Below are 22441 nucleotides of genomic sequence, written 5' to 3'. Positions count from 1 at the left end.
TCGTGATAGGCTGAAATACAAACTTGTGTACATTTCTGATGGTTCTGCTATTGGCTCGGTCGCAGTTTGACCTCTGGACCAATGAGAGACTATCGACCAAAGAAGTGTCGAATCACAAGCTACCCAGCGGAGACGCCTCACAATTTAGTACCCAATGAACTCGCGTGTTTACTTGAGAAATGCAGAGCATAATGGAGGCTATCCTAGAGGTCATTGAATCCGCGAATATTTCCTGTCCCTAGCTATTGAGAGAACGTTTTAAGAATAACTAGTACAAAGAGAGTCGTGGAGTCTATCCTGGAGGTCACTGATACCGCGAATTTTCCCGGTCCATACTTGGGTGTTCCGCGCGGAGGCTACACCACGAATGCTGTCTGAACTGAAAGCCTGCTTCTTCCGCACTTCCAGGTAACTTAACTTAGCGTGGCCATTTGTAAAATATGTTTGAAGGCATATATTTTATTTTAAACTTTAGTCATTAAAAGACTAGTAAAATAAGTTTTGCTTTATACTTTACCAAGACAAACAAATGCGCATATACAGATCGTAAATTATAACATATAGGTAAAAACTTAAGTATATTACCATACATTCATGTGTTTGTAACTCGATGTAAAACTTTTCTTTTCCTGACTTAGAATTTTGGCTGGAACTAAAATGTTTTACCTATTGAAAAAAATATAAACAGCTTGTATATCTGGCTTATACCGTTTGTTTCCATCCGAACTATTGTAGTAAGCTACAAGGGCAAGTGAAGTATGCGAAATTTTAAGTACATAGCTAAGTAATTAAATTCGGACCCGGTGTTAGTTTAACCAACTCTCTCCCCCTTTGTCAAATTACATTTTAACAAGAGCCCTCTCTCCGCACTTAGGTGAGTCTGAACTAAAATATTAAATAAGTACTGCGTCTAAGTCGGAGAAAACGTGTTTGATTTCATTTTTATTTAAAAGCGTTCTAATGAAACCTCTTAGTTCGTTACTTATCTATAAGTACCTACATTGCTAGCTATAATTTACTATCATTATATAAATTATTTACTATATCTAAGTGCGATGGCTTTTAATGCATACAAATAGGAATTTATGTAAATGCATCATTAGAAAACCACAGAAATAATTAAATCAAATTTAAATACCTCACGTGTCTTTCTAGTTTAGCTATAATGAAAAGCCAAATCGTAGTTTTGTAATTTTATGAAGCAGCGTTTATTATAAGCGGTTTTTATTGTGTGTAATTGTCATTTTCTCAGTTAATAGCAAATAAATCCCACCACGAATTTTCTCACAAACGAAACAGTTGTTGATTTGTCCGCCGAGGAATGTGGCGCTCCGATCGCTGCGCCCACTGCCATCTGGCGGGTACTGCGCGAAGCTTGTGGAGCGAACCGCAAAACGTCGATACGACCTGGAGGCAGAAGCTTTCTATCGAGATATTCTATCGACTCATAAAAAACATACTGACCGGGATCAATACCACCTTTCTCTTGCTTTTCTGCAAAAAAAAAATCTGTTTAGGAGAAGAAAAAAAATTAATGAGGTACAATATAAAAATAAATAAATATTAGTGAAGTTATGAACACCAACTTTGTTTTACAAAATTTTTTACACGTAATCCACATAACAATTTTTTGTTGATTTATTTTTTAAGTTTTATGAAGTACAGAAAAAGTCAGCAACATTCCAATCATACATTCTTTAAGACGAACGAAATGATATAAGTAAAAAAATGTAATAAAATAAATGTAAAATTTACTATTTATAGATAAAGGTGACATTTAATTTTGGTAAATTTTAGACCGAACACCTAAATACTCACGTTGGGGTGTGAGAAAGGGGAGAATATATAACTATTAACAATATATATATATGTTGTAGAGTTATAAAATCTTAATTTAGCATGAACTACTATAATAATACGCATAATTAATTTACAAATGGACAGTAATGTTCCTGTAAACAAATTGAGCTAGCTAACCAAAAATGTCGCAATTAAAAGAAACATTTTGCTTTCAAGCGACATACAAAGTTATATAGGATGATTGTTCCCTTATACACATAAAACAAATATTGATCAAGCGTCATTCAAACGGCTTTGAACAAGTGAAACACTAAACTACCTTTCATATGGAGCTACCACACAGTGTACGAATTAATTCTGAGTTATTTTGTTGTCTCTGGGAAGCAAGCATAGACAGATGCTGCGTGAATTGAGTGAAATGCGGCAGCGAACCAATATAAAGGTGATAGAAATGGAATTAAATGCTACGAGAAAACGTCCGCTGCGTTTTACACTTGCTAATAAAAATAACACCAGGTGTGGCCTCAATGGGAGTCAAATATGGATCGCCTAGGTATGGGGTTTGAATTCTCAGCCTCGCCGGCAATCTACAATGTAATTTTTTTGACGTGACAACGTCTAATAAATCGATGAACGCCGGCTGCACGCACGAAATGGTCCCATTACGCAAATTGTCCCGTTACGCTGTGTCCCGTTACGCTCATTGTACGCTTGCGCCGCATCTATCTCTCTTCCACTCGGTTGGAACAACCATCGATTTGACTTTTTCGAGGCACATTAATCTTGAAACACTCCCATTCGTTTCCTACTTTTCCTATCACAGATTGGAAGAAGTTAAATAGCAAACATGTGTAAAAGTTATGGTTAAAATAATCTCTTCGTTAAAGTAATAAACCAATTTGAATTAATGAGTGCAAATAAAAGTAAATTTATCAATTAAATTGTAGATTTAATTTCACTCCTTCTTTGTATCCATAAAAAATAGTGATAATTCAATAAAAATTATTAAATTTTATTCATAAAAGTATGCAATCATTTCATCAATGTTTTGTTATGACGTTGTCGCGTTAAACTATCGTCCATAAACCGACTTTGCAGACAACCAATTTTTTTTTTAATGAAACCGAAATGTTCATATAAAATTTCATATATTTGTAAATACACACATTAACATTAAAACAACTAATATCACTACAAAATAGTGTTCGCAGTAATAGTGGGTAATACCCACGCATTTACGATTTGTGTTGTCCCAGTATCTCCAATAGTAAGAAGGTACTTGTAAACCGTTCCCCGAATAGCTTTCCAGTATTCACTGCACGCATTAATAAAAAAATTAAAACCACAAATTAAGTTTAATTATTAAATATTCGATTATCTATTTCATGTTTTAAAAATTTTTTTGTTAGAACTGTAGTCCATCAACAATATCTCACATTACTTTAAGGATGAAGTACAAGAATTTTTTTTATGTCATTGTCCAAGTCAAATCTTTACAAAAAACATTCAATTACAATATAAAAATATGCGCTAATTTTCTTAAGAAACACTCAGTATTATCTTGAAAAACATATTTCATAAATGCAAAAATTACCACAACCATGTGTTGTACAAAGTTAGACTACTTTTCTAGTAGTATTGCAAACTATTTATTGGAAACTGCTATCCAAAGGAATATTTTGTAAGAGTACAGAAAATATTTTTCTGTGTACGATAGTAACAACATATTTATTATTTCGCATCGGAAGAGGAGGCAACGGTTAAGGAAAGACGGTTACTATAAGGATCAAAGAAAACACCGACTACAAAAAAAACTACAAATCAGACATATCTGAGAATTCAGAATCACACAACGCATTGAAGATTTCCACAATTTTGAAACAACAGCCAACTTAGAGAATTACAGGGAAAAGACAGTCTGGGTTGTCAGAGAAATATTTAAACACCCATGCAGAATCACTAAAATGAGTACTAATGGAGAAGTAAATATACGAAAACCAGCAGAAAGCATAGAAGAAAGACGCCATTCAGACTCTAACTAAGACTGCCCAACAACAGCTAATGAGATGATACCATACATAATTGGCCGATACAGAAGCCAATGAGAGGTGTGCTCTCCTTTGATTGGCTGGCACAAGAGCGAATAGAAAGTGGCTTCTGGCCGACTGAAGACCCTTGACAAGTAAACAGTGTTATTTAGAATATGACTGGCAGATTTTGACTGAAGGTATATCTCGGAAAAACTATTTGGAAACTTACGTACTACTCATAGTCTAAGGAGCTTCCCACTAATCACCTGAAAAGTGTTTGAATAAAATAACTTCTAAAACCACAGAAAAACCTGTCGCTATCTCAGGGGCGCAACAACAGGGGGGGCCAAGGGTATTTCCCCCCCCCCCTTCTGAAACCTTGAAGTGGTGGCAAACGGGGGCAAAGAAAGTGCTGTGTAATCAATTTTTAGATGATAAAACTGTTTAAATAGCACCGTTTTCCACCTTGAAATACAAATTTTCCCGTTAGAGGACCCCCCACCCCCCACTTCAATAGATCGATGATTCTTTATAAATAGGTATATTGCCCCCCCCCCCCCCCCCTTCCTTTGGAAATTTAGTTGTTACGCCCCCTGGCTATCATAAAATTAGTGCACTAAAAAGGATTGGCGGTAACAACCTTATTTCCCAGACATTTTCTGACACGTCACCGCCAATTATTAAAAACAATAATTTTAGTACAATGACGCGTTTTGCAAAGGTAATATAAATTTGTCCAATGTAACATTATCCTATTTTAAAAAAATTCTCAATTTTTTTTCCCCCGCAAAAAATAATCTTTCTTCACGTCCAACTTTGAAGACATGTTACAGCCTTAGGGATGAATGTGCCGCCGCGTCTTTCGCGTCGGTGCGTGGATGGGGGGGGGGGGGGGAAACACGTGTTCACGGGTGGCGGAGGTGTGTTGCGGGTGGAGGATGCGACAGGGGCAGCGGACAACCTTCCACCCTACCCCTCTTCAACCCCCCCCCCCTCCCCCTACAAACACACACACACACACACAAATCTCGGACTACGATGAACTGCTGGAGCGGCTTAGGTAATCCGGACACTGCGTCGCAGATGTTAACAGGGTAGAGTCGCCTTAATTATTCTGCTCATAACATTTCGTGTTTTTGCACATTATTTCTAATAAATTCATCATGTAACCCCACATTTAATGGATTTTTACTACTAACCAAGTCCTTAATTAAATGCACAGAAAAAATATCTTTACTTTCACAAAAGATTCTTTTGGAAACCAGTTCCCAAGAAATATTTTGTAATACTATAACACAGATATTTCAACTTTGTATACAGCAAAAGGATATAATTATTATTTGCCTATATGAAATACGATTATTTTGTAATACAGAGTATTTGTTACAAAATTTGCTTACATATTTATATATTTTCATCGATGTTTCGTTTAAGCATAATTTTTTTTTCAACCTTGGAAATAATTGGACTTTATTTTATTATGCTTATTAATGTGCGCATTTAATACTGGAAATATTTTCAGGGAACGCTTTATATATACCTTTAACTATTGGAGATACTGGAACATTACAAAGCATAAATGCCCGGGTAAAAATTTCAGTATTAATGTGAACACTGTTTTTTAGTGATACAATTGATTTCATGTAAATGTATTAATTTACAAACACCTGTAACTTATATTAATATTTCTGTTCCATTCTAAAAAAATTAAAGTGTGGGTTTTGTGCACTTACCTAAAGGCAAATCTTTACGTAATGTTTAGCAGGAAATCATGCGGTATACAGTTTTAGACTAACCGTTCATATGCAGGCTTCTTTTTGAAAGGCTTTATTTTTAATATAACATTCATAAATCAACAAAACCTGAGTTTTTCAAACATTGGGAATTTTTTTATTAATTTAAGGAATAATAGACTAAAAATAAAGACATTTAAGACGAAGGCTACATACTGGCGTTTAATTCAAATCGGTAAAACACAAGCTTTAACTTGTTCAGAACATGCTAGGACTCACATAATAATTTTCTTTAAAACATAGACCTACAAACCAATAAATACGGGCTTGTTTAGTAGAAGAAGAAAAATTACAAACGATAAATATCTTTACACTTGAATTTATTCAAAATCAAGTAAATAAAAAAAAACATTATGATTGAATAATTGAAACTCCTATCCCCTTACGTGTCGTAAGCTATTCGCCTTTAGTAATTTTTTGCTCTGTACAGATCCTTGAAACATTGCATTGATATTTTATACTCATTTCTCCGCTACATAATGTTATGGTCACAGCTTGAATTTGTGCACGACGAGAATACTGCGCGCCAGTCCAGAGGAGACACAGAGCCAGAAGCACTCGTCATACCGGCAGCCTTCTTTTCACAGACGAGAGAGCCAAACGCCCGATCGTGCATGTTCGGTTTTTTTTTTTTGTTCATTGTAAATAAATATGGCGGTGTTGATAACAGGATACTAATAGCTGTAGGGGTAGGCATTTTTCGCGAATAAATCTGAACGCATATTGGACTGCAAAAAGGTATACCCGCACCAGCGGTTTCTTCCTTTTGATTGGCGGCCGTCTGCGAGAGAAGTCGTTGCCTTATTTAACTGGGCCACTAAGAACGCATTTGCTTCCGCACTCAACTACTGTTATTGGTGTTGTAACAATCGACGTGGAACTGAAATAAACTCACCCAACCACGAAACACAAATGATGCTACAGTGTTTTAACTATCAGCTAGTCGCGGAATCTTTTCGCGAAATATGCATGTCCCTATCAATTAGGTTAGGTTAGCTACATTATAAATACTTTAAAACATTGTGGACGGTTGATTTGGTTGTTATAACTACATTAAAGATACGGGGGGGGGGGGGGGGGAAATGAACTTCGGGGAACTTCGGGTTTTGGCTCTCTCGTCTGTGAAAATAAGGCTGCCCGTTGTCATACGGGAAGCCTACAACTCACGTAGTTTCGGTTCCCTGCAAGAATTTCCGAAGATTTCCGAAGTTTTGCGTTTTGGTACTAACGCCACTTCAGCCGCTACATGAAAAGTTTCCAATGGAAACAAGCATGTTGTGACTGACCTAACCTAACCTAACCCTTCGATTTTTTTTTAAATTTCAATTTTCGAGAGAAATCCGAAGTTGCACGAACGTGGTGGGGAACCGAAACCACGTGAGTTGTAGGCTTCCCTTGTCATACCGCCTCCTCGTGTTCGGGCGTCTGACTCGGGGTAGGTGAATCTCGTGTTTCTTATTTCCGACGTGACAAGGGGTTGTCGCACACGGAACGCGGCGGTGCGCTGGGTGGTCAGGGCTGCTCCGTGCGTCCGTCTTCCCCGCTGCAGTCCGCCGCAATTAGAGGGCGGACAGGGCTGGTACATAGAGTCAGTGGCGAGGCGTAGAAGGGGTGAGAGGAGGGACTAATCCGGGTTTATGGCCATAGCGGTCGCCGTATTTCACCCGCCGCGGTCCTTGTTTTCCCGGCCCGGCGGTGACTAATTCTCGCCAGTATCGCCGCCCACCACACGCTCATCGGGGATGATGCAACGCAACAAGAGAGGGGGGAGGGGTAAAAAAAAATCAAACACAGATAAGGAACTAGGGGTTTATCGCTAATTGCGGTGAAATCATGTCGCCTGCATAAACGCGCCGTTGGAACGCACACACGCTGGTAACGGCAGGTGTTTTAATGTGGAAGGCATTAGCGTCGATGCTTCGTTCTGGGAAGACACCTTTTTTTTATAAAGGGGGGGGGATGTGTGATGACGGAGGCGGCTTACTAAATTAATCCGGTCGCTAATTCTACATGAAATTTTATAGCATTCAAACTTAACTGATTTTTCATTTTTATATCAAAACTACTAATATCAGAAGTTAAGTTTGATCGGAACTCTCTTAAACGAGCCGTTTTCGCGATATGCGTACTCGCCAGATGCTAAATTTTGAATACGGTAACACGCGCTACAAGATAATGCTGCGATGGTGGTGATTAACCAAGGCGCACAGAGGAAAATGCTCGAGCCACGATCACATATTTTTGTCGGAAACAGTGTGTAGCAAAGTAGACTTAAAGCACATGCACATCGGCTTCGCGTTGATGATTTGCACAACAGCGCTAATAATTACAGGTATTTTTTGACGTGACAACGTCTAATAAATCGATGAACGCCGGCTGCACGCACGAAAAAGTGTCCCGTTACGCACATTGTCCCGTTAAGCTCATTGTACGCTTGCCCGCATCTATCTCTCTTCCACTCGATTGGAACAACCATCGATTTGACTTTTTCGAGGCACATTGAACTTGAAACACTCCCATTCGTTTCCTACTTTTCCTATCATCGTCCTATCCTTAACAGAATAACACAGATTGGAAGAAGTTAAATAGCAAACATGTATAAAAGTTATAGTTAAAATAATCTCTTCATTAAAGTAATAAACATATTTGAATTAATGAGTGCAAATAAAAGTAAATTTATCAATTAAATTGTAGATTTCATTTCACTCATTCTTGTATCCATACAAAATAGTGATAATTCAATAAAACTGATTCAATTTTATTCATAACAGTATGCAATCATTTTATCAATGTTTTGTTATGACGTCACGTTAAACTATCGTCCGTAAACCGACTTTACAGACAACCAATTTTTTTAATTATTTTTACACACGAACGCAATAAATAACACATAGTCGGGTACATTTATCGTCCTTTTAATCTGGATTTGCAGCATTTCTTTCGAATCGAAGTGAGTTAGGATAAAAAATATAAATATTTACATGCATTTTTCACGAAAAGATTCCTAGAGTAGCTGGAAGTTGAAATATATATATATATATATATATATATATATATATATATATATATAATTTATATTCAGAATTATCACTGTGTGCTTATTTGTTCGAATGAAATGAGCTGCTCGGATATGCTGTGTTAGGGTTCTTTTCTTTAATTTGGTGGGTGGGGCGGCAAATTATCGTCACGTGTAACTGCTCTACGCGCATAATATTTAGATTAAAATTAAATAATAATTAAATGCCAACGGATATAATCAGTGTTCCAGCGTTCTGCTTACAGACGGAGGATTTTCACGGCACCACTCGGCGGCAAAGAAGACTCTGAACACATAATACTTGTTCTTCACGTCTATGACTGGCCCCGAAGTTCTCCGAACAAACCCTGTAATTCGCTGAACCAGTTGTAAAAACGGAGAAACAGTGAGAACGAATCACGTGCTACTAAGTCCCAAGGACGAAAAGCCTCTGACCTTGGTATCGGCTAACTGACACATGAATGTGGCTTGTGTTCGTATATAACAGTAGACAGGAGCGTACTCAGAATTTTAAATTTCTTGCGCGGGAAAGAAAAAGTAAGGGGGGGGGGGGAGGAAAGGGACGTCTTTGCCTGCTGTTCGCTTCCGATTTTTTTTTTTTGCTGAAATGATAGTTTTTTTTAAGGATTTCTTAGGAGACATATCCTACCCCTTCCCCCCCTACACTCTTTCGCACGTACCTAAAAGTATGTGAAATAATTGTGGCTTTACAAAAGTTTTATGTTTTATTTATTTTTAATTGAGTAATAAATGGGCGGTATAACATTGATAAGCTGTTAAAATGTATTTAATATTCATATTTTTTGTTAAATAGCGCATTGTCACAGTCGTTAGATCCAAGATAATGTTAAACCGTTAAAGTCACATAATTGTTTTAGTAGTATTTTCGTAATTTTGTATTTTCTATTTACAGAGATTTGAGTGAGCGGTTTTTCCTTAATTAGCATAACATTAAGAAAAAAATAGGTTGTAAAAAAAACAGACAGTGATCGTAGGGACAACACTAAGCTAGGTTGAAAGTACTATTACACAAGGAACTGTTTTATAATACGGTTCATAATGCTCTGTACACGAGAGATTATTTTTGCAGGAAGTGAAATATGGTTATTGTGTCCTTGTATATTTATTAAATAACTGTTAAGTTTTCATTTCTCTACTCACAATTCTCAGTGTGTAAAGTCATATGTTAATATTAATATTTTTTCCTAACTCACTTCGATTAGAAAGAAACGCTGCAAGTCCAGATTAAAAGGACGATAAATTAACGCGCCGAAGTGTTATTTATTGCGTTCGTGTTTAAAAATAAAAAAGATACCTGTAATTATTTACTTTCAATCTAACCTATAATGCTTGTAATTCTTAATATCCGCTACGCGTAGCGCAGTTACAGGTGATGATTAATTTGCCACCCTACTCACCAAATTAAAGGGAAAAAACCCTAACACAGCATATCTGAGTTCATTTCATCCAAATAAATAAGCGCACAGGGATATTTCTGAAGATCAATTATAAACATATATCTAGTACAGCGAACAAAACACACAAACGCATTGTACAATCGAGCCAATACAGAATTTCAAACAAAGCTTTAAAACAAATCCTGCTCATAAATGCAGAAATATATTCCTTAAACGTTGAATAGTGTTTTATTTTAACCTTAAAAAAGTTTTTATTTTAAAAATGCTTCATATTTTGTAGTTTTAAGGAAGAAAATACAAATAATGGCTAATTTTTGCTGGGCTTGTTCGGGAATGTATTCTACGGTCGCCCAGTTTTTCAGATGTCCTGCGCTTAGTGTGAGTTCATAAATGTTATTTCATGTATTGATATTTAATTTCACAAATAATATTTTTTAATTAGTCGCAATGCAAACCGGTTTTTTTTTACGAATACTGATACATGATCTAGAGAGAAAAAAATCCAATCACTGTTCGTTCCCTTTTGTCTGAACACATTTAAAAACAACTTAGGAAGGATATAAATGTAAATTATACTTGTCCTGGTTGCTATTTTGTGGCCACAAATATTGTACTGATATTCAGCAGAGTTGTCATTACTGTGTAAATATGTCATGTTCCTAACCTTTTTAGTCTGATTTATTTTTGCTACAGGTGTTAGGTATATAGCCGAGGATTTTTTTGTTGTATTCACTTTAAAACATTTTTGTGCACTTTGATGTGAGCTTGGCTCTTGAGACGCGCGTAATATATGAATAAAAATTCTCGCATGTTCCCAAGATTCTAGTCTGTGTGTGTGTAAGGCTGGTAGCTCGTGTATGTGGAAGAGCGCTTTTCAATTTCGTTCTGGCCTTCTGCTGCTAGATCTGCCAGTTTGCTCGTGGTTACGTTTACCACGTGACATTGTTTCTGTGTTTATACTGCGTTCGGTGTTGTGTTGTGTTGGCAGTGAATCTGGTTAAGTATTTCTAACTGTTCACGTCTCGTTAGAAGCGAAAATGTATGATAAGGTGCCCGCTGTTTTTTTGCTACGCGCACATGATCACTAAAATCGTCGTTCTTTGATAGGCCTAAATTAACTGTTGCACAGTCAACGAATAAGTACGAGTCAAGGAATCTAGTACATGAATGTAATTTGGCCCACGCCAAGTTTAATGTTAAAAAAATTCCAGCGGATGGACAAACATTGTAGTCGTTACGTTCGTTTTAATGGCTCCGCACAGAAAAAAAAAGTGTCTGTACTTTTACAAAAGATGTCTTTGGAACCAGTTCCCAATAAATGGTTTGTATTACTGCAATAAAGATTAACTTTGTATAACACATGGCTATGGTTATTTTTGCACGTATGATATACTTTTTCAAGATTTCCTACGAAAATTAGCGCATAATTTTATATTTTAATGAATGTTTCATTAAAGCATACGTTAATTAAACCAAGGAAAATATAATTGATTTTTAAATAATTGAACTTTATTTTGTTTTATTATGCTTACTAATATGCGCTGATAATACTGGAAAGCTATTTATGGACCGGTTTAACTAGCAGACGTAACGGGAAAACATAAAACATAAATTCTCGGTTAAGAATCCGAACCCAGCGTTATTGCGAGCACTATTTTGCTAGTGCTACAGTTGATTTCATGTAAATGTAGCCTACGTGTTAAAAAATATCTGTAATTTTACAACATTTATGTTTCATTTACAAAAAAAAACAGGGCTAGCCTTATCGTCCTCGCACAACAATAACCCTATTCTTGCAATAGTCTTCACAAATTTCTACAAATGGAATGAGTGGATAGTCGACGAGGCTGCTCCACCAGAGAATACAAGCGGCGGGTGCGAAAACTACGCGTCCATAAATGTAGTTTAAAAGACAAAGTATATTTATTACGCACGGTATTATTTAAAAGAATTTTACGTTACATTTATTGACCGAGTTTCTTATTATCAGTTCTGTTAGATGCTACACATACATCAGTGGCGGATACTGAAACACGAGGGTGTTCAAGGCGGTGGCGGCGGTGGGCAATGGAAGACGCTCGCGGCACAGCGCCCGGCGGACTCACCGTCGGCAGGTAGACGTCGGCCGAGTCCCGCTGCTGCCGCAGCAGCCTGGCGAACTTCTCCGCGCGCTGGGAGCAGCTCATGGCGCCGCCGCCGGGGGCGGCCGCGGCCTCCGGGTCCGGGGGCCGGCGGCGCGCGCCAACCACCGTCGCGAGCGGCACCTCGCGCGCCACCGCCGTCTCGGCGCGCAGCTGCCAGGCCGCCGCCGCCTCCGCGCCGCCGTAGCGCTTCATGTTCATGAGGTCGCCGATGCTGCCGCCGCGCGACGCCGGGCTGGCCGAGCGCCGCGACGCGCACGGGCTCTGCGGCAGAGAGCCGGCGCCGCCCCCGCCGCCGCCGCCGCCGCCGCCGGGAGACACCTTCAGCGTGTGCTGCTGCAGGAACTTGCTGATGTCCGACATGCTGGAGCGCCGGCGGCCGCGCAGCAGCGCCGATGGAGGCGGGTCTCCGTCCACCTCCTCCTGCACCCGGTACACGGACGTGGCCGAGCGGAAGGGAGCCATCCCGGCCTTGAGCGGGAACAGCAGCGCTGCCTGGGTGCACGAGGCTCCGTCCGACATCTCCCCGAGCACAGTCCTTGTCTTCTTCCAGCAGATCCTTCACGCCGGGGTCTTCTTCTTCATCATCCACGTGCACGATCCATCATCCTCTTCACCAACAATCTCGTTTCCCTCGATCGCACCACGTCTTGTATAATTCACACCGACGGATCTACGTCGACATCTCCCAGCCCGTTAAAAAAAAAAATTAAAAAAATTAAAAAAAAATGTTAATAAAGTCCTCCCGCCGCTCGCGAAGCACTTGGTCGCAATGAAGTGCGTCGCCTCGCCCGCATGCGAGGTTCGAGGTTTAGTTGCGAGTCTCCCCCCCTCCCTCCATCGACACCCCTACCCCCTCCTCCTCATCCTGCTCCGGCTAACCCGCGAGTGATAACAGCCCCATCGCGCAACGCTGCGCTATCGCCCTGGCCTAGGCCTGGTTTACTTGTCCGCTTCCTTCCAGTTTGCCGTGTCTTTTGTTTTTGTTTTTTTTTTATCGTCCCCTCCCCGAACCCCCACCACGATGTCTCCCCTCTCCAAACCGCTACTCATCCCCCAAGGTGACTGATCCTCCGCCCCCCCTCCTTCCCCACAACATCATCAACCCCTCTCTGTGTCCCGTGGAGCGACGCGACAGTATCATCGACAGCAGGGAGGGAAGGGTGTGTGTGTGTGAAACAGCACCACTTTGTCCAGCCATGCAAGGGTCGGCAGAGAGAGAGGGGGTCAGTCACTAGGTGTGGAACAGGGGGGCGGTGTGTTGGGATCACAGGGGTTCGAAGAGGGGAGTGTAAGGGGCGAGCCTATCCTCGGCAAAAGAGCCAGTGTGGTGGAAAAAAACGGGTGGCCGCCTCGTCATGTTCCCAGACTCTGCTGCGGACACGCACCTTGATCGGGGACGAGAGAACACCTTTCGGACTGTCATCTAAAACGACTGACGATATCCGCATAAATGTCATCCACTTGGAGAGACTGGAAGAAAACAAAAATTTCGCTAATACAACGACCTCTAGGATAGATCCCTCACAGTCCTCTGCAGACTGCCTGCAAATATCACTTGTTCACTTGTAGTGGATTGGTTACTCCTTTGACTGATGACTTCTCATTGGCTAACGGTCCTCCAGATACTCTGTGTGCCAATCGTAGAAGAAGCATAAATGTACAATAGTTTGAATTCTAACCTATCTACAAATAAATCAACTAATTTTTTTCTGGTCTCTACCCACTTATGTTTGCTTGGAACACATTTGCTTTTTGTAAATGACGTACAACCACCGGCCTATTTATCATATACGGCGTATCCGTATCCACGCCCACGGGGGCCCCGGGACTTAAAGGGCTTACGTCTAAGAGAACCTAATAGTCCTAAGTTAACTGCTGCATGTGAATAACGAATAAGCACGAGTGAAGAAATCTAGCACAAAAATGTAATTTGGCCCACGCCAAGTTTAATGTTAAAAAAATAATCCACAGCGTATGGACAAACATTGTTGTCGTTAATGCCATTTTAATGGTTTCACACAGAAAAAAAAATTGTCTGTACTTTCACAAAAGATTCCTTTGGGGCCAGTTGCCAAGAAATGGTTATGTATTATGTACTACAATAAAGATTAACTTTGTAGAACATATGGCTATCAGTGGCGTCTCGTCAGGGCAAGCAAGGCAAGCAGTGCTTGCCCAGGCAGTTTGCAGACAATGTATTTTTTAAATAAATATTTTATTCAGAATAGTATTTTACTTTGGCTCGTGCAGTTAGGTGTATGTATTTTTTACATTATCTTCTTGGGACCCAATACTGTGCGCTGTGCGCTATAAGAAAAGAACCCGTCGACACACAAAACATGCTGTTTTAGAAGCGTTGCTAGGTTTAGAAGCGCTGGTAGGACCGCTTTCAGCAGGAAGGCTGCCGCAGTAGTTTCCTTTCGGAAGGGGGGTGGCATGGTACAAAGGTTCAAGGAGGGGATTGGCTGTAAAAACACGAGGTAGACGCTACGAAGGTAGCGCTTTCTTGCCGAACTCAAGCGAACATGGCCGAAGCAGACGGTGGAATTCTTCCGCCGACTGCTTCGGCTATGTCCGCTACAGTTCGGCAGGGCAGGTGGCGAGATCGCGTTTGAAGATAGTTTCTTTGTGTTGGTACAAAACATACCAACATTTAATTTTTACTATTCTAGTACATTTTTATGAGCTTCTTCTCTTTATTTTAAGTAGCCTACTTACTTTGCCATGTGTTGTCTGTTTATATATTTGGTACCAGATATCGATGATACTACACTCCCACTTAGTATATAAATAATGTAGAGTAGGTATTTTATTATCAGAATAATGTATGCCAAACATTATTATTTTTCAAAAATAGTTTATAATTTAAAAAAAATTCAAATTTTCTACCTGTGGAATAGTCAATGTTCAGTTAAGAAAAATACTTAAATAGCACCCTATTCTACTACCTTGAAATCCATATTTTCCCGGGGGAGGGCCCCCGGACCACCCCCCCATCCCCGCCACTGTGTTATGGGGTGAACGGAGTTGTTGCTTTCCCTCATGTAAACCTCACGCCTCGCCACTGATGGCTATAGATTATTCTCGCATATGTGATATACTTTTTTTGAGATAATACTGAGCATTTATTACGAAAATTTGCGCATAAAGAAATTTGAGCCAAAGAAAAACCAGGGGAAACCCTGTGGAATTTTGTACTTGTACTTAGTTGAGGGCTTCAAGTCGGCCGAGATAAACTACGGGCCAATCGCTGAACCAGAAAAAAAGTTAAACATTTTATATTTTAACCTATTGCCAAACAAACACTTTACTGCGTTACTTGTACAAAAAGATTCCTTTGGAAACCAGTTGCCCAGAAATTGTTTGTACTAATAAAAGAAAGATATTGTAGCTTTGAGCAACACATGGCTAAATGAGCATTCCATCTTCTTTGCTAACAATATCGCGAATTAAGCATGGCTCTGCTTACAATGAGTAAAGTAAAAATTATATTTTATTTTCTGCGGGCACTCTCCATGAAGAATCTGTGTGCATGCTTCAGATTACAGCTATAGTCGGTGTCATGTTCATTTATCAAAATGGACAGTTCACAAAAATAATACAAGCGGTACCCGCACTGTAATTAGGACAGAAATCTTCATGTAAAATTACAGATATTTGTACATTCAATACATATTTAATGAAAACAAATATAATACTACGTAATAGTGTTCACAGTAATACTGGGTTCCAATTCTTAAACGAACATTTATGCTTTGTGATGACACAGTACCACCAATAGATAAAGTTATTTGTAAAGCTTTCCCTGAATAGCTTTCCAGTATTTACAGTGCACATTAATATTCATAATAAAATAAAGCACTTTAATAGAGTAGGCTATCCTATTATAATTTCCATTGTTTAAAAAAATTCTGACAGAATGGAAAATCAATTAAAATATAAAATTATGCGCCAATTTTCGTAGGAAAGAATCATTATTAGTTCGAAAAAACGTATTTCAGTTATGCAAATGTGTGATGCACAAAGTTACAATAAATTACTTGTAGTATTACAAACTATTTCTTGGAATCTTGTTTCCAAAGGAATCTCTTGTAAAAGTACAGTTAATTGCAAAGCAGCATGAGATTTTTGTGTGCTGACACTTGAAAACCACATGACATATTTTTCACAAACTCTATTGACAGAACATCAGTGATAGAATAATATGCAGACCATTGGTATTACTGTTGGGAACTGTCGAAGTGGAGAAAAGTTACATGGCACAGACTATATGACCCCAACTCCCAGATACGATTTGAACAGCCGCTTTCTACTTGACTTGTAGTACGAGGAAGCTCTGTTTCCGGGAAACATTTCCGGCCCAAAAAGATAAGACCAGTGGTCGTCACTCGGTTGCGCGACATGCGTGATTTCACAAAAGAAAAAAATAGTTCTGTACTTTCACAAAAGATTACTTTGAAAACCAGTCGCCAAGAAATAGTTTGTAATACTACAAGGAAGATAGTGTAACTAAGCGTAACTATCTACATCACATGGCTATGTTTATTTTTTGACGTGACAACGTCTAATACTAAATCGATGAACGCCGGCTGCACGCACGAAAAAGTGTCCCGTTACGCACATTTTTCCGTTACGCTGTGTCCCGTTACACTCATTGTTCCGTTACGCTGTGTTTTGTTACGCTGTCGGCGAGTGCAGTAATAATAGGTTATTTTACCATTGACCAAAAAATTATGGTGATTCATATAATTGATGATAGATATTCGATTACAGTTATTTATATGAAAACGTTTTCATAATTATATTTAAACTTTATAGCTAAACGCCAGTTTTTAAAATTAATTACAAGTCATCTACACGTGAACTGTTTTGTCGACTGTTTATAAAGTGAAGTGAAAAGTTAATGTGGTTTTCATTGTTTATTACAATAACAATTTCGGCAATAAAGGTTAATTATTCTTGCATTTCAAAAATCTGATTACTAGTATAATAATGTCTATTTATGTGAGCTATTAACACTGGAAACCTATTCAGGGAACGGTTCACAAATAACTTTTAACTATTGGAGGTTTTGGGACAACACACAGCATGAGTGGCCGGGTAAGTATCCGCACCCAGTATCACTGCGAACACTATTTTGTAGTGATACAGTTGTTTTCTTGCGTATGTACAAATTTACAACTATATCTTTAATTTTTCATGAATATTTTCTGTTCCATCTACAAAAAAAAATTGCAGTGCCGGAGAAAGTTTTGCCGGCTAAGAGTTTGCATCCGAGCAGATGTTTATAGACAGTTAAAAAAAAAAAGATAATGGGTTAATAAACCTTATCTTATTGGGGTGAGCGTTATCTCACGGTCAGAGTAAAGTACTGCCGTCATTATCACGCTTGAATGTTTATCGGAGCAAGTCGGTAAGATACCTTTCGATCAGTAACCATTATAATTTCTAATACATCGTCGAACAATAATCGTGCACGAACGAAAAAAATCCTAATGAAATAACTACTAACAATGACTTATCTATCTAGCGGAGATGCATAAAGAAGCGACGGAAATCTAACAAAAAAAAGCAAGGATCGTTATAACACGGTATAATAGAGGAACATGGTAATTTTGTAAAAATAACAGTGTACAACAAATTCAGTATAATTTTTTTTATTTAGTGAGCAAAAACAGTACAGACTGAAGAAACTTACTTGAAACGCGATATAATATAGCAATAATTTTATAATTTGTCAAGAAAGCCAACGATGTACTATGGACACCCACAGATAATACAAGATAGTAAAAATCAAGAGTTATGTGCATATAAAATCACCAAGTTACCAGATCTATTCGTTAAATTTATATGTATAAAAATTTTAAAAAAAAGTATTACTCGGTCGAAGTTGGACTTGCTTTAGCAAGAACGACCAACGCTAATATGAATATAACATCACCCTACCGTATTAGAATACCGATTTAAACCAAATCCTTTCTAGAACATCTTAAACATTTTTTTTAAATATATATGGAAATATTTTAAGCATTTTGAGTACATATTAACAGATGGCGACACAGCAGTGTGTTAATAGACGATGTTCGAGCCAACTGAGTAAACTTTCATTTTAATACATTAGGCTTAATAAAATATGCAAGAGTACACTCTAGCTTGCAGTATGTGAATAAAACAAATGCAGGAAATGGATGTTATAACACTTTTAAGCTAGAAGAATTAAGACTATTATTGTTAAAAAATAAGCCATGAAAATTTTATTTCCATTCTGGCGAGCACAAAGGATAATACGGAACATCAATAATACTTTTAAATATTCCTAAAACACAATTATTATAAAAGCATGCATCTAAAGCTCGAGTTTCACTAATGGCTTCTAAGTAAATGTTAAATATCAAAACAAATGGTGATGGTTTAAAAAATACATATCACACAAATTTTTAAGCAAGGTTATTTAATATATATGTTCGTTTCCTCTGATACATATGTATTATGTAGCTTATCACGAATTTGACATTACTAACTAAAAGTACCAGTGATACCCATTGCACAACCGTCACTTGGCAATCAGTGCATGATGTTTGTTTTCGAACACAGACAACCAAATTAAATTGTTTACAAAGACTGTAAATAACACAAAAAAAAATTGTGAGCGAGTCTTTGAGTGTGATGTGTAAACATCTAACATCGGTAATGACCAAATTCATGTGTTCTCATGTTGCAAATACACTTATTATACGAAACTCGGACACAAAATTCGACGTAGAATACTTTAAAACCATGCCGATCGTGATAAATAAACTTATAAACCAAATATTCGCTTTTCAAATGCCAAAATGCAAAAAAAAAAGCGCTGTGGGATAAATATTCTATAATGCACGTGAAATTGATGTTTGTTTCCAAAGTTTGTTACCACCGATCTTCGTATTTAACGGGTTAGAAGTGTCTTATAGTAACGACATACTGTTAGCCCATCATTTTTTTTTACCTTAGGAGTATCAATCTGGGTAAACTGGCCTAATGAAAGAAAGCTGAAGCTGAAAACTCACTCATTTACTCATTAAATGTCAGGATGCATAATGTTAAAATTCCTTTCCCACTCCAGGAGCTGCACTAAAGAATTTCGGTGAGAAAAAATCACTAATAACCATGAGAAAAATGTTTTGACTACCATTAACTGTTTTGCGTGCATTCTCCGTGCCAAATGCACAAATATAACAGAGGAAAAAAAATGGTTCTGTAGTTCCCTCAAAGCTGTTCAATTTTTTTATATGATCACACCTTTAGTTTAGAAATGTTCTAAACATTTAATTTCTAGTCACCAAGAACTCTTACAAAACCATTTTGTTTCTCCCTTGGTGAGTTCTTGATTACGTGGTTTTGTATTCCAATTGAGGTCAACCAAACTTTTTTTTTTAATGGGGAAAGGTCAATTCTTGTTCTGAAACATGTTAGTTCTAGAGCCGCGATATTTTCGCGAAATCTTTGGGTAGCAAAGTAGACCCGAAGCCCGTGCGCACATGCTTCACGTCGAAGATGATTTGAAACCTTGAGGCAGTTGTAAAAGAGCTGAGGAAGTGGTTACCCAAAACACGTGACCTTGTCACAGACCGACGGCTAGACGGCTGGATGATACTAGGCAAGATCCGAGTGAAATGAATCGCGAAATTACAGTACCCCCAGTAAAAAAAAAAAAGTCGACGGTCCAGTGGGTATTCACCAGACAGAGCAGACTACCGCAACGGCTGTGGGCTTAGCAACACGAGAGAATCGATGCCGGTAAAGCTTTGCGCGAGTGAACCGTAAGGGTGTCGGTAAAAAGAAATGGAAGAGGGGAGGGGGGTGGTGAGTTTTCCAGGGTTCAAGAGCTCACTCGACCCCCCATCGGGCCATCCATGCTAACCTTTTCCGAAGATCCCCACCCCCTTTTGCCGCCGATCCCCTCCCCAACCCGCCCAGAAACGGCGCCCGGCCTGACGACGTACAGGGTACGGCTATTATTCCCCGCTGGGGGTGGCACTCCGAGTCCCGGGCGTCGAACCCTCGACCGCGGGGGGTGGATTCTGCGAACAACCCCCCTCCCGACATTTTTTTTATTTTCATCGTCGCAGCGAGCGACGGCAGAAGCGAGCAAACGCCCAATAATTCTCTCCATTTTCCTTATACAATCTCCAGTAGCTAACAGCCGGGAGGTTACCAAAGTACAGTCGCCTACCACCAGGGGGGGGCGTATCAGAGACCAAACCATGAGGAGGGGGTTGGTGCGGACCCCTCCCTTATAGGATTTAAAATAAACGAAACTCAAGCGAAGAGAGAATGACGAAATTGAAGCAACCCAGCTTCGTAATTTTACGGAAAGATTATTTCAGAAGAATTATCGTAATCCTCAGCGGGTTACGGTAATTTATTTCCTTCCCGTTACAGCCCGATAATATGCCTCGTGCAAGGCAGCGGCAGGAATTGTAGTTCCAATTAATCTATATTTAATGCTGCTTTGTATGTTTACTTTTCACTTGTTTTAGCGAAATCTTCAAATAATTGACGTAAAACCATTAAATTAAAAAAACGAAATATATAAAAATGTCCCGTTTCCTTTTAAAAGCAAAATAGTTGCGTGAATTTCGGCGTTATAAAAGTCTACTATTCCCTGACATTGAAGCGTGACAATCAATATGTATTTTAAAATTCAACTATAGAGAAAACTTGCTCACAAAAACTATTTAATGCTCATACTGCCCCCCCCCCCCTTAGCCAAAAAAATACTGGTCACGGGTTTGGGCATATGTACCACTGGTTGCACCAAATCTAGCTGTTGATGAATATATATATATATATGTATATATATATATACACATACATACATACATACATACATATACACACTGCGGCCCTTGCGTCCAAGCACCCGTAAGTTTTACCTCGACCTAAATCAACTAGTTTTTGTCTACACTTAAGACAGGAAAGTGAGTGCAGGCAGCAATCACCAATTAAAGTACGTGATGCATGCTACTCTTCCTGCATGGTTGAAAGCATCGCACGGTTAGGCGTACAGGCTGCAGCCTGGTACTAAATTAGAAACTTCCCTAACACTGACCCCCCCTTAACAAAATTCGCTTACAGTATTTTCGGTAAAGAAAAAAAATCACGAGGTATATTAAAACTTTAATGTGGAGATAATTCTCCTCAATATTTGATACTTTTGAATCATCCTATAAACTACATTACATATAAAAAAATTAATAATTAAGTACCTGCAAAGGCAAATATGACGCTTGGTTATTTGGAAAAGTTGAAGTCCAGTTTCTGACATCTGGTGTGCCATAACAATCAAGACGAAGAGAACGTTATCTGTGTTCAGAAGAAGTCAGGAAGTGCAAAGCATATGTGATATTACTGTTTAAGGCATTACATTTTTGGTGACAAGTAGAAACAAGACATCTCATGTTGAATTTACTTAAATTTGGTTCAACCGTTCTGCCGCTGCTGGTTAGTCAATGGTTTAGTGTATCACGACTCCGTAATGAGGCAAGTTAAACAAGTATGGCAGAATTGAAACTGTCATAAATCTTACACGATGTCCCAGAACTCAACGTTAATCCAGAAAGCAGTTTATAGTTCAAATTCAAAGTTACAAAGTGTACTAATTTTGAGTTATAGCCATTTTAAAATTGTTTTAAAATCACCACCCTGCACCGAATTATTGATACGCTGACTACAAATTTGTATAACCCAATAATGGGTAAACCACCATTATCAAAGATGGGAGGGAAAATACTCGCATGACTTTTAACAAGTTAACGTTGACTATTCACACTATAAAAATTACTATACCAACTGAGAATGTTTTTTTTTTTGGAAAATGTAGCTTATTTAAGCAAAAAAAAACTTGCTAATTTAGCATGGTTATTTTTTTTTACATAACGTTTAATGAAAGTTATCCGATTAAAAAATGTTTCCCCTTAGGTCACGTAAAATATTCCCCCCCCCCCTTCCCATAAAAGCATGGTATGTTTGATTTTATTTTGAATTTTAATGATGGTATCTAATAATTTTGGCGCATAGTTGGGGATTTTAAAACTTACGAGAAATAAAAAGCCTATAACTAAAAAAAAGTACTAACATTTTTAGAAATAATTTTTTTATTCAGGACCATTAATAATTGCGTTCCGTACAAATGGTTGGAGTTTTGACTGTCGAGTGAACTCGCAACGTCTGCGGGTGG

The 22441-nt window shown here is 38.5% G+C and overlaps 2 protein-coding genes across 8 annotated transcripts in view; both read right to left on the bottom strand.

Annotated features, from left to right (window-relative positions):
• LOC134537790 (uncharacterized) overlaps positions 1 to 13019 on the bottom strand; it is an 83747-nt gene extending 70728 nt beyond the window's left edge. The window contains exon 1 of the mRNA XM_063378598.1: positions 12184 to 13019. Coding sequence (XP_063234668.1) covers positions 12184 to 12741 — 558 coding nt within the window. The 5' untranslated portion in view covers positions 12742 to 13019. The remainder of the gene's footprint in view (positions 1 to 12183) is intronic.
• Positions 1 to 22441, bottom strand: part of LOC134537788 (protein unc-13 homolog B) — a 1087975-nt gene that overhangs the window by 590051 nt on the left and 475483 nt on the right. The gene's annotated exons all lie outside the window — the stretch shown is intronic.

Source organism: Bacillus rossius, chromosome 12 (assembly GCF_032445375.1).
Source record: "Bacillus rossius redtenbacheri isolate Brsri chromosome 12, Brsri_v3, whole genome shotgun sequence".
Classification (NCBI taxonomy): domain Eukaryota; kingdom Metazoa; phylum Arthropoda; class Insecta; order Phasmatodea; family Bacillidae; genus Bacillus; species Bacillus rossius.
The sequence above is the reverse complement of the archived record's forward strand: the minus strand, read 5'-3'. Positions and strand labels throughout refer to the sequence as shown.